The 14,240-nt window shown below is 31.6% G+C and overlaps 2 protein-coding genes across 2 annotated transcripts in view; both read right to left on the bottom strand.

Annotated features, from left to right (window-relative positions):
• LOC134270617 (transaldolase-like) overlaps positions 1-14,240 on the bottom strand; it is a 188,859-nt gene that overhangs the window by 47,995 nt on the left and 126,624 nt on the right. The window lies entirely within an intron of this gene.
• On the bottom strand, positions 8,742-12,638 carry LOC134270585 (temptin-like). Its single transcript, XM_062752815.1, has 3 exons — positions 12,342-12,638; positions 9,160-9,292; positions 8,742-9,042 (listed from the first exon to the last, which is right to left on the bottom strand). Exons 1-3 carry the CDS (start codon positions 12,597-12,599, stop codon positions 8,951-8,953), a joined length of 483 nt encoding a protein of 160 aa, XP_062608799.1. The 5' UTR covers positions 12,600-12,638; the 3' UTR covers positions 8,742-8,950.

Below are 14,240 nucleotides of genomic sequence, written 5' to 3'. Positions count from 1 at the left end.
GGAAAAAAACAAAAGCACGTGTTTTCTTTTTGTTCTTTTAAAATATGTTTTGGGGTGTGTAAAAATGCTGTTGTCTGATTGGACAGAAAAATAATTACGTGTACCAGATGTACATTTATAGCAACTTATCGTTCTTGACTTCCATATTTGGAAATCGTCCAGACCTGTTAAAAGGGCTTGAGTGAATAAAAGAACTTGAACTTGAATGGGTTAATTTTCAAAGAATAAGGTTAAGTGATATCGTATAATCTGAAATTTGAATTAACTGTAAATCTACAAATTCTGGGAATCTGTCTTGACGGTGTAATTTGTTGAGCATTCTTTTAACTATTTGTTGCGTCCACACTCGTGATAATTGAAAATACATTTTTCTTTTCATTTTTTAGTTATGTATTTTGCATCTATTCTCGTGGACATTCAAATAAAGAAAAACATTGACACTTTTTGATTCTTATTTTTTTTTACTCTCTTTTTAATTTGATGCGTTGTCTTTAAACACTCTAAACACTTTAAATACTAATTTTTTTTTCTTATGGCTGACCATTAATCGTGCGATTAACTTATTCGTTCATTGTAATTATAGATCACTATTTTTTTTTTACTCACGCAGAATGAGATCGAAAATCCAGCGAAATGCTATTATCATTTTTGATTTGGTGCAAATAAAAAAAAATTAACTAATGCGTAGTTTTCAACCACGTGTTTGCAATAAAAATGACCTAGAATCAGCTTGTTTAGTAGCATAAATATCCTACCTCAGCATCTAATAGTTTCATTCTTGTCCAAGTCGGCGAATAAGGTGAGTGATAACTTTTTGATATTTGTATTTATTAATTTATTTTTATCATCATTATTTCTGTATTGTTAGTTTCTTTTTATTATAAACTGCTTTCTTTTAACGTTTTCTGGGTTTTTGTTTCGTTCTCCTATCTTTCTCTTTTAATTGAAATTTTGTAATGATATATCTAAGCAATGGAAATATTAAACTAAATTAAAAGATTGTTGTATGTGGCATATTCATTATAATATTAAAATACATTACAGTTATTTTATTAATCTCAGTTGCCACTTTTGTTAAGTTGTGTTCGTGACGTGATGCCAAATAAATTAGCATAAGAACATTTTCCCATCGTTTACACTTTGTATATTGTAAAAATGGATTGTTTCATTTATATGCTTTTCGTCTTACGTAAACATTTATTACAGTTTCCAGTTGCCTTCCCAGGATGAGAGATGTTACTTTTCTTATGGTTTTCGCTTGCCTTGCTGTTGTCATCTCTGGGAGTTTTCCGATGAAGTACGTCATGTGTTTGAACAATTGCTCTTCAAAAAAAGAAACCTGTGACAAGAATTGCGCTACAGCTAGATTCCTCATACTTTGTCTTTCAAATTGTAGTACCGATTTTACACGGTGCAATCAAGGATGTAGAACATAGTCCTAAAAGCTATGGCATACAGTGTATACTGTGTGCAAATAAACAACGCTAATCATTTTATCTTAAGGAATAAAAATAATTCATACAAAGCAAGAGTTTTTGTAGTTGATTACAACAGCGGATATGTATATGCGTTTTATATGAATTACGAGAAATAGACTTCAATAGTAATCTAAAAAAAAATCATAATAAACGTACTGTTGATTACTTCAACTTCTTATTCGTCAACTTCCCTTACTTGTGTAACAATAAACCTACCCTTATCTTTTCTTATTGTGAACTTTTTAATTATTTTCGCTTCATAACTTGTGATATCGCCCAGATATACCTTGACCTTGCAAAATTGAAATTTGCACAACTGGGCCACTACAGTGGGTGGAACGTTATTGTTGACAACTTAAACGAACGATCACGTTACACGAACGATTCCGCACGATTAACGCACGATAAAACCTGTTACACGAACGATCTTTCACGTTCACGATTCTACACGTTACACGATCTTACACGATTGTTAACGCAAACGCACGATTCTTCACTCAAAATAGTTCAAAATATTTGGGAATCAATATTTTCGAAACGAAATACGGCTTAATACTTATTTAAGATTTCAAAGAAATATCAATATTATTTCATAGACTTTGAAGAAAAAACGGAAAATGATATTTCTGTAATTAAATATATGCAAGACTTAATATTTTAGATTAAAAATAATTATTTCTAAGGTAATTCTCCGATAAAAAAAACGGATTTTGTTCGTTCTATTAGACGATGTACATGTTTGTGGGTCGTATAATTTTATTGAATTGGATATCATGATATGCAGAAAGGGGGATTGAACAAAAATGGCAGCATGGAATGACTTAAATCATAATTACAAATTTTATCCTTATGTTTCCAATGATTCAATGTCTGATAAACTTGCCAATTATTCAACTTTTTTATTTGCAGAAATTTAAAATTAATTAATTACAAATAGGCTCAAGAGATAAACACAGATAATCAAAACTCCCGAAAATCATGCCGTGTCCATGTATATTTGTCGACTACATGAAACTAGTTATTTAAGCATTGAGAAATGTTTATTTCTTTGTAAAAAAATAAATAAATCTATTTTCAATTAATTGATTTCAAGATTATCTTGACCACAATAAGAAGTAAATAATAATTAAAATCAGATTTTTCAAAAAGGCGTTAAAGATCTAAGTACGGTTTCTCACAATATCGATCGCGCTATTTGACGAGAACTTAATATTGTACGACTTACTATATTGCTTGTTTACGGGCGATAATTAGTTCGTTCTGCATTCTATTATGTAAATTGCGCTTTTTCATTTTATTTGCATTTTAATTAATAAAAATTAAGAAAAACAAACAAGGGAAATGCTTATTTTACAAATAACATTCCGATAAAAACTTACAAAACGAAATTTACACGATTCTAAACGCACGATCTCGCACGATTAAAAACGCACACGATTGAGTCTGATACACGAACGATCTTGCACGTTACACGAACGATCACTCACGATACACGAACGATTCTACACGATTGGTTTGTCAACAATAACGTTCCAGCCACTGTATTGATAGAGTAATCTATCTTATATTTTTTTCAGTTCTGCATAGATAGTAAATTTTGTTGTTAATTCGAGTTTTTCAGTCCAATAGAACGCGAAATCGAGTTTTGATTTGTACCTAAAAATTATGAAAAAACAGGTTTTTGGGCGCTTATGTTGACCATACATTCTTAATTCAAAATAGAAAGCTAGCACACCAGCTCGTGTTCAGTGAAGTACAGCCGGTAATATGTAAATAACGAAGCCTTTGTTTACAAACACTAATATTTGAAGTTAAACATGGAAGAGTGTTGTTGTTAATTAATTTTAAGAATGTTTGCATTAGTTCAAATCATGAAACTGAAGTCATTTCTTGATTAAGAAACGAGATTTAAAATTGTAAACAAAATAGCGCTATCCCTTTCATAGTTATGTCTCCATATATTCAGTACAAGTACATAAGGGGCTATATATAAATATATTTCATACCTGTTAGCACTGACACTATGTCTATGACCAGAAGGAACCATAATAATGAAATTCTGATGTTTTTCCCCATTGTTTCCGGGGGTGTTATCCTATGTATTATCCTTAAATCTAGGGTCCAATTTATCTACATTGTTATCTAGCCCAAACATCGTTTTACTGTTAAGATGTCTGATTTTATATCTAGGCCGCTTATCTCCTTCTCAACGAGATACGATAGATTTTTTAAATGCTAAAATTTAATTCAAAAAATTTTTGAACTTGTTATTTACTAAATGACAAAATTCAGCCACAAGCATTTACGTTACAAATTTTTCTTCTTAAAAGCAAATGATGAGCAATAACTAATCGTAAGGGATGAGGATTATAGTTTTGTTTTAATAAAATATACGAGGGTTGTTCGAAAAGTTCGTGGACTACTGTCATATCTTTTTTATTTTTTTATTTGATGTCATTATGTATGTTATCCAAATTTGGTAGAAATATTTTAAAAATAAATCCAAATGATTTGTATTAAATTGTTTCCAAAATATTCCGATTTATTCGGAACTTATCCAGATTTTAAAAGTGCAGAAATCGGATCGCGTTAGCAGGTCAAAATTTAGTAAGTTTCACACAATACACTAAATAATATCTGTAGTCATATTCTCTGTAAAATGGAGCAAAGACGAAAAACAACCTAGAAATTCAAATTATGAATTGTTACATCGATTCATATTCCAAATTATGGCTTAATATTTTGCTTTGTTGAAAAGAAATCAACTTAAGAAGATAGGTAGCCCTCATTCAAAACGACAAAAACGATGACGTTAAAGAACGTCACGAAGCAGCAGATAACGATGCAATTTTGTGTTTGACTCAGGAAAAATGTTCAAAAATCCTGAATAAACTCTAAAAATGTTGGAGGAATAATAAGATGTCACAAGCGAGTGTGCATTAGTGTGCAAATGGTACAGTCAATATTTGAGTGACAGAGACTCTGTAACGGATGAGGACAATCTGTGAAGAAACGGTTTAACTGTAAAAATCTGAAGAAAAAATTTAATAAGTTCGAACTTCAAGGAAAGACATAGGCGCTTCAGAGTTGCTTATCCTGTGAAAGCAGATTTAAGTAATAAAATGAGTAGGCATTGAATTATACTGTGTGAAATGCAGGGCTCTCCATGAGCTGTTTTTCTGTGTTGCTCTCGACACAGTAAATTTTCCCCGACACAGTAACGATTGAAATTTTATGCGTGCGACACGCATTTTTTGATTTTTTGCAAAAAATTGCTTTCTAAACTTCTCCAGAAATTGAACTGCCTTCTCGAATAAGAATATAAACATTAAGACCACTAATATCTAAGAAAATTGCATATCAAACTGTTTTTGTGCTTTTGCAATAATTCTTTTCTCCTCGCAGACCTTGTCTGTTTTTGTCAAGTGCATCTTATTGTAAAATTGTTTCGAGGGTTTAAAGCAATGAATTCAAGTTTCATTATCTGTTTAATTGTTGAGATATTTTCACTCGATGCTCTTTTCACTTATTTTTCAAAATTTAGGGTGACAATTGAGTGTTAAGCTTTTTTATTGTCAAACATTTCTTTAAAACAGTGTAAACTACCCCCAAAATGTTGCCTATCAATTTTTCTATGTTTCTTAAAGTCAATCAAACATCGTCAGTGATAATTTGTTGAATTTTGGCAAACAGTACATTGGTTGTTGAAAATCCTGGTCGCCAAGAACGGTACCCATTTTTGATGCTCATTATATCATTTTTGGCCATTGTAATCCACCTGCTCATATGTCTATAAATCAGACATTGGTTGCTTTATATTTCACACATTTCATTGAATTTTTCTTTGAGATTAATAACAAGTTTACAGCAGCTTTAATCATGTTAATGAAGCGTTTAATTTCACTCTAGTTAACTGATTATTTACCATTCATTTTTATAATGCAGTGTCTCGAATAGCCCTTTTTTTCCAGCTTCTCACAATGAAACTATGTGATGAAAGTGGTCACATAAACTGTAATCAATTCATTAAAGGTTTAATCATGAGAGAAACTCAAGCTTAGTGTTATATGATTTTTATGTTGTATGTCATAGAGCACAAGACATTATTTATTGAACAGCCCTCGTATTGTTGTACAGTATTCCTGATGTTTCTCCTTCAATATTTTTAATAATTTAGTAAAGAGTAAAGAAGGAAATTTGTAAAACATTACGGGAACCCACTATGTATCTTTGTTTGTAAGGATTTTTGTGAGATTTTAATATCCAATATAGACATCGTAATTCGAATTCATGTTGATTGTTTGGAATATCAAAAGTATTCAAAACTTATAAATGAATTTGAAGAATTTTCTCCTCAGAGAGGGGGCGTTTTGAGTATAAGATGGATTACCACTAGTAGAATTAAATTCCAGCACATCAATTAGCCCCTTTACGGTAACTGCGGTACTACTCTTCTGCAGGGCAAGTTAACAACGTTTGGCGGAGTTTTTGTTGATAGATAATCAAATGACGTTTTCTAAACAGTTGCTCTTACGTATATTTCACGAAAGTATTTCATTTTGCCCTAGAAACGAGCAGTACCACAGTTACCGTAAAAGGGTTTAAATAATGAGCCTAACAAACAGAGACAATATTGTTACCTACTTTGTCTGTAGGGACCATTGCATACTGACCTTGTAATCTACATTGTATCTAATTCGAATAAGAAAACATTGATGTCGCCCGTGAAATATAAATAAAGTAAACAATGGAAATGAGTCATGATCATCAAATCGCATCAATATATGCGAAAAAGGCATGTGTCTAAATGATGGAGACGATAGTCGAGAATATTTTGAAAACTTATAGTCGGATGAAAATCGAACAAGAACGATACCCTTTTAAACTTTATCAATTCCTCAAGTAAATGTTAGCTGTATAAAATATAAACTTAAACCAGACTCATGCATCACCTATTTTCAAAAATGTATTTCACTTTAACAATATAAAATATGAACTGGTGTCAAGTAAGTTTTTATGCGATAAGTAAAAGTTGATCTTCTAAAAAAAGCGACCTGTTGTTTTTTCGATAGTAAATGATAAGCAACATTATATATTAAATATGAAAAACATATATATTTTTACAGATTCACTTTATGGAAGTAAATATATAATGTATCTCGTAATTTATAAAGGGAAAGAACATTCTGATTAACAATCTTTTTAATGTTCAGAAAACCTCTAATTCTGAATAACTTTCCCACCTCAATCCCCATACACAAACACTTAAATTATATGTATAGAGCAGCCACAAACACTGAAACTTATATGTATAGAGCAGCCCGGTCCTCCGGGCTGCAATTACTTAGTTCAAGGACATTTACTGATCAGCTTTGACACATGAACTCTAGAAATATTAAGTAATCGGAAAAATGCTCGGATCATGGTAAAATCGTGTGAAAGAAATTGATTTTTTTTTTCAACTTTAGCACACGGCTAACAAAAAAGCAACCAGCAGCTAAATAATATGATTTTAACAAAAGAAGATAAAATTTATATAGGATTGCAGAACTTTTCATAAACTAAAGTGGCTGTTAAGATATTTTTTTCGGCTACACTTAGCTTTTAAACTCTTTTATGCCCTAGCACTACTTCTGAGTTTCTAAGAGATATCAGTACTGGGAAGTGTACATATTGTGCTAAAAGTAAAAAAAGACAAAAGATTGTCCTCAATATATAGTAAATTATGATATTATGTTCATAAAAAAGGTACATGAAAAACCTGCAATTACTTTTTTCTGGTATCATTAAAATACCCCCCCCCCCCCAAAAAAAAAGAAGAATAAAGTTGAATCGCGACCCTGACTTTAATGTATTTAATCACAAAAGGGTCTTATAATTCTATTTCTCGAATTAAATGTACTGCAAAACAGCCAATTTTTAATCATATTGATAAGAAAATTGTGGATTTTCAATCTTGAATACTGTTAGAGTGGATTTAATGCGTTGTGGAAGAAATTGCAATGAATAAAAAGTCACAAGATTTATCACTAAAAGAATGGGTTAAAAGAGTACCATAGTAAACTAAACCAAGAAATGATGTTAATTTGCTTACTTCCGCAAAAATAACCCCCGATGGAACGCCTTGTTTTGTGGAAATTGCAGGATGCTCAGTGTAAAATATCAACGTATCTACTTTACACTTTTTTAATATAATCACCGAATAAACCACAAGTTCTTTTTATACACAAAGCAATTTTTTCCTCCTATCAACATATTCATGTTGAAAATTATTCTTATTAACCATCTTTCAGAGACTTCCATTTATTTAGACACAAAATCTACACTGCAAGCAATGAATGACCAAATCAAAAATACGCTAAGAAAGCTCTTTAGCATATATGTAGATTTGAGAAAAAACAAGCAAATTCAAAGAATTGTGGTCCCCCGCTTTCGGTGTCTTTGTGGGTCGGATGTCATTTTTTATGACATATTGTGTCAAATCTTGTCAAAGGTAATGCACATGTCAGATATGAAAGTCCCATCTCTTCTCAATCAAAGGTTATAAGGAAGTGAACCTGATGACCCCGTATGACAAAATAGATTATATGTATTGGTAGTTTCTTAAGAAAAGTCTTGCCACAAGTATTACATACGTGAAATATGAAAGCCCTTGCCCGAACCGTTCAAAAGTTATGGCCAAGGTTAAAGTTTTTTTAAAAAGTAGGTCAAACTCTAAGGTCAAGGTCAAAGGGTCAAAGTTCTTGGTATCCAATGAAAGGTCTCCTCACAATGATTACATATGTGAAGTATGAAAGCCCTAACCCTTACCATTCAAAAGTTATGGCCAAGGTTAAAGTTTTTTCATAAGTACGAAAATCTCCAAGGTCAAGGTCAAAAGGTCACAGTTGTTGGTATCCAATGAGAGGTCTTGCAACAAAGAATACTTATGTGAAATATGAAAGCCCTAGTATCTACTGTTCAAAAGTTATCGCCAAAGTAAAAGTTTGGAATTTTTGTGTAAAAGTAGGTCAAACTCCAAGGTCAAGATCAAATTTGGGGGTACCCAAAGAAAGGTCTTGTCACTAGAAATACACATTTGAAATATGAAAGTCATAGCTCCAATAAATCAAAAGTTATGAGCAAGGTTAAAGTTTTTGTGACGGACAGACAGACTGACTGACTGACAGACTGACAGACGAATGAGATTTAATGTCCCCTCGCTTTCGCGAAAGCGGGGGACAAAAATTGTTTTCATGGTTTTAATTCATAAATACAGACTCATTCATAATAAAAGCTTGATTTATTTCAACTTTCATAAATAAATAGGAAGAAAATATACATGTACTTTATTCTGGTAAAGTCAATATACAAAGAAAAGTTTATTGAGCTAAATTACATTACTGAAAATGTAAAAGTCTCTTTATAAAGACAAAGTGGATGAAGTTTCTTTGTCGTATTCTGCCCTCTTTGTTCGATATCTATCCCACGGCTCAAGGGATTGACTGTGAAGGAGGTGGAGGACAAACCTCATTCATTGGGGATACACAGTTTGGCATTGCAGACTGCTTATTGTCACATATTCCTAAAAAATACAAATAACATGCTTCATTAAGTCATTTGATTCACACACACTTACCCTCATGCTTATACACTTCATACATAGTCAGAACCTCAGAGAGAGAGAGAGAGAGAGAGAGACCTGGATGTCCTATTGGAGTTCCACTCGCAAACACACAGTTAGGGTCCCCTAGTTCAGCACCATTTGACAAACCATCTCCATCGGAATCTAGATTGCAAATCAAAGCCCACTGAAAGTTGGCACTTTTATAAGCCTAAAAAGAAAAGCATTTACTATATAGTTAAGAAGGTTACAACGAACAAGAAAATTACAAGCTTTTAGTCAAATAAAACACGCCCCCATCCGAAATTTTAGAGATGGCATCAGGAACCTATTATGAGTAAGCGCCAACCTTTATACGCAACGTGATCCCTGTGCATTGATCAAGTACACGAAAACATGCTTAGTCAAATTTACTATGAAAACAAAGGCGTATAAATGACACCATCAAAATACAACCTTATTATAAAGTACACCATAGCAGAATTATTGGCGAGGATTTAATTTAAGCATTATTAGCGAGGGTGCTGTGGTCGCTTAAATTGAGTATCGCTAAAAAAAAAAGCTTCTTTAGCGAGCATTTTAAAATCAGTAAAATTTTATTTGGCTAAAAATGAATAATCAATTGATAAGCATAAATCGCTTAATTTGCATCTCGCTAAAATTTCAACTTGTACGGTATACTAATAAGGTCATTATTGTATTGTTTATTACCAATTATGAAGATCAAAGAATTTACTACTCAGTAATTACTGCCGTAAAACGAGGTTATTAAAATCTTTGTAACATCAACTTATCATACAGAAGCCTACGTTAAAAAAATTAAGCTTGCTCTCGAGTATCGAATAAGTTTGGAAATGTAAACATCATATGCAGCTGACAGCAGAATATCATTTCATAAATAAGGAAAGTTGACGAAGGAAAAACTGAAAGTACTAGCTAGTATATGCTTAACATAAAATTTAGTTCTTTATTGTCTTAAGTCAGTATGAAATAGATGGTAGGGACTCGTTAATGTCTTTTATTACGTATTACTGTGGACATGATAGAAGTTGCATGATGTATGTCACTGCACGAACGGAACACAATATTTTAATAAACGTTTTAAAAAATCTCAAAATCTTACCATTATTTGTCTGATTTTCAAGAAAAGTAATGAATCATATAAACTTAGTTGAAATGACATAGGGACCTACCTTTTTCTAGTCCTTTATTAAATATTAATAATGTTATATAATAGATTTTAAATGTCACTGGTTTTATGCTTTAAAGCTGTGGAAAAAATCTTTTCAAGGAACTACATTGTATATTAAAGAATTAACAGTAACAGTAGTTATGTGAGATAAAAGGCTAGAAAAACAATGTACTTATTTTTTTTTAAATCTAAGATTAATGAAGACAAGAAGATTCCAGAGAATTTCAATTCCCATAAGAATATTATTAAAATTAAAGAATACATGTAATCAGTCAATTTATTATTAATTTTTTTTTTTGGCAAATCCGTATACAGCTTAAACAGAAAATTATCTTAAATGTACTTGAAGATAAGTCAATGAAGCTTAAAGACATCTTTTTACGTCGGAGGGTAAAGTCAAATATTATACGTATAATGTAGAACGTGGTATTTGACTGGTAAATAACATATTTTAAAGGTATTTTATCCATACGATATTATTTTACAGATTGAACAATTTTTTAAAAAATCTTCCTTAATTTTCATGGATTTTTGTAATCAAATATTCACTGCAATCTTGTCATAAAGGGCCTAGGTTTTTTTTTGTCTAATCCTTTTTCATTATTATTCAACTGTACATAAACCTCGTATCCTGGGATTCAAGGCTAATGAAATGTAAACAAAACCAACAGTTATCACGCTTAAACGTCCCTTATTGCAAGAAAAATTGTGAGCAAAGTTAGCATGGAGCTCTCATAAGATGTGGATGAAGATTAACGACTTTCTGATTTGAAATTTTCTAAGTCAGTTTGCAATTGTCCGCTGATACAGGTAGTTCAAAAATTGATTTTGATAAGAACCTTTGAGAACATTATTAATATCATTTGCTTAAGAATGCTTCAGGTAATTAATAACAAACACAGTTCAATTAGGTATTCTTGTCAGTTTGCAATTGCCGCTGATACATGTAGTTCAAATTTTGATTTTGATAAGAACCTTTGAGAACATAAAATTTTTTTTGTTCATTTAATATTCTTTATTTGTTCGGCAGAAACATTAGGTGGTTGAAGATATGCTGTATTTTTCTGCATATAAAAACTTATGCAAAATTATATCAAATGTTATTCTGAAATGAGAATGACGTTTCGGGCATGATTTACGGACTGTCAAGTTACAAAAATAAAATCTGACAGTCGCCAAATTTTGCACTTAATGCTGCTATCAGTACAGCAGTGAAGTTACATGTACTTGTTCATTCAGACAGGTATCATGTTTAGGATTCATTTATGAAAAACACTTAAAATTTCAAAAACATTGAAATATTATAATTATTATTACATTAATAAATTTTATGAGCTTTTTTAAATTCCATAATATGTCATATGTTGATGTGCACGAATGCACTGCAGTTTCACTCCAATTATTTTTTTTAATTGTGGTTGTCTGAAGTAAAGTTCATTTCATCATTTGTGTCAAAATAAACGTATACAAAACCGACAAAACTATCTTAAGAGATTTTAAAATTTTAACGATTTCAAATTTTGATTACAAATAAATATATTTTCATTTGTAGGACTTTTATTTACCTCAATTGGTAAATTGATTTTATTTTAACTGAAGCGTAATCGTGGCACAAAATGGCATTAGGGATTGAACCTTCATTTTTTATTCATTATTATTAATTTTGCAATACATGTAGTACTTTTTATTTGTGCATTATTTGTGAATTTTTAATAAATTTCATAAATTGTGACATGATAGAAATAAAAAGAGTGATAAAGAAGATGATTTGATGATTGCGGAGTCTTTCTGTGAAGAAAATAATAAAAAAAAAAAGAAATGTTGCTTGTTCAAAGTGAAAATTACAATTAGATCAATAAATAAAATAAGGTTTCAAAAATTAAGTTTGTTACAAAAAAATATTGTAATTTAACATGTCGCGTTGACACAAAGCCTTTGAAAAAATATACTGTATAGTATGCAATGAAATATATAAGATTTATTAGTATCGAAAAGCAACTATCTTATTTCAGATGAAATATAAAGTAATGAGGTACATACATGTAGCAGTTAAGTTTTGCATATTTACCTCTCCAAAGACGTTCAGAAGTGGAAAACTCCTGCCCGCGATGCTCTCTCCCTGATCAATAAGCGCCTGCTTCTCCGCTGCCTGGCCTCGATGGAATAAAACACGGTTTGGAAATCGGTGTCCCAGGAGTTTCCAGGGGGTATTTTCATAACCCGGACATGGGTTTTTCACTTTGTTCGCATTCGGAATATTGCTAAGGAAGGAAGGGTATCCGTAAATAATTCCAACACAAATGCACAGAACTGTTAACTTCAACATGCTTTTCTGCAGATTGACGATTTGTCACTGCGTCTTGACTTATTATGCGCAATCTAATTTGCATTTTCTTAAAATTAGCTTTTTATATTATGCATTAATACATTAGAAATGAAAATATACATTTCCTTTTTTTCAAAGCCAAAGAGCTTAAATGATCTATTTAGTGCAGCTGGATTTGTCAAAATTAAGCAATTTTTATTTTTTTATTTTTTGCATTGAATCTTCCTGTTTGTTGTACAGAGATGACGAAAGAAAAGTTTTGACAATCACTCACTTTAACTTTTTAACACTTGATGCATAACATTTTCCACAGCCTAATGTTGATGTCAATATCATTAGGTTTCAACATGCATCACAAGCTCTAAGAGATAGGACATACATTCATCACAAGCTCTAAGAGATAGGACATACATGTACAAATCTTTTAAAATAAAAAGTTCTCTGAAGGGTTTGAATGACGTATATGGAGATATCAAGCAGTATTCAAGCTCAAAAGTTCATTAAGCAATACGATTTAGAAGCAAAGCAAACACGGAACTCTAAAACATCAGAGGTGGGATCAGGTGCCATGGAGGAGTGAGCATCCCTTACTGATCGGTAATGAAACTAAATCCAAGAAGTAACATTCCTTTTAGGGAATATTTACGGGAAGTCTGGGAAATATTGCTTTATTTACAGTAATTATCAAAGGAAATCTTGTCTCCAGTTTTCTGAAAATTGTCACTTATTTTTCAAATTACAATTACGTTTTCCCTAGTACAGAGGTTGGTGTGAGAGTCCTCATTTAACATTGTGCAGAATGCATTGATAAGACTGAATACTTTATTGGACAAATCACTGAATTTTGACACTGTTTACACTACAATTACTCTAACTACCTTTTTTGTTTAAGTTAATAACTTTTTTTTTTTCAAAATATTCACTTTTTCTTTTGGCCAGGTAATGAATTCTGTTGATACAAATGTGGAAACAATCATAACTCCGATGGACAACACAGATTTTGAAGAGGAAGTTAATAAGATGGATTTTCAAGACTGATTTCTTCATTGTAACATTTAACACTTATCTGATTTCCAGGTACTGAAGAGAATGAGCATCAGTTAGTGCAGATATCTTTTATCTGTACAGGTTAGACTGCGACTGATGCAGTTAATCAACAGAGAAATGTATTGGTTCGTCTTTCGATTCATTATTCCCATATCAATTGTAAACAAGGTAGAAATAGGAATGCAGAAAATATGCCCAGTTTTTGCGTATGAAGGTTATTCATCACAGTGTTACATTAGAAGATTATGTTGTTCATCGGTGTGTCTCATCCTAAAACATTGTTTGATGAAATAAAAGGTGGACTGCAAGTCATATAACCCGATCAATTGTATCATCCCAACAATGAATTGGGGCTTACTGACGAATTCTTCTAAGCAGTGGTCAGGGTTTTTATTCGAGGAAATTGCAGTTCAATTTAACGTATATGTATCAATGTCGTGTCGTGTGAGTTTTATCTACAAGTCTCTTTGTCAGTCAAAACTCTTTTAGTTGATAAAGGCTGTTTCAGTAGCTGTCCAAACAACATATGAAAACCATTGCCTTTAACAAAGAGAATGATATTTACAATTCACATTCATTATGCTGGGAGTCATT

This window comes from Saccostrea cucullata, unplaced genomic scaffold (genome assembly GCF_032062105.1).
Source record: "Saccostrea cucullata isolate Sc308-1 unplaced genomic scaffold, CSIRO_AGI_Scuc_v1 ctg171, whole genome shotgun sequence".
In the NCBI taxonomy this organism is placed as follows: Eukaryota; Metazoa; Mollusca; class Bivalvia; order Ostreida; family Ostreidae; genus Saccostrea; species Saccostrea cuccullata.
This window is presented reverse-complemented; position numbering and strand designations above follow the sequence as displayed.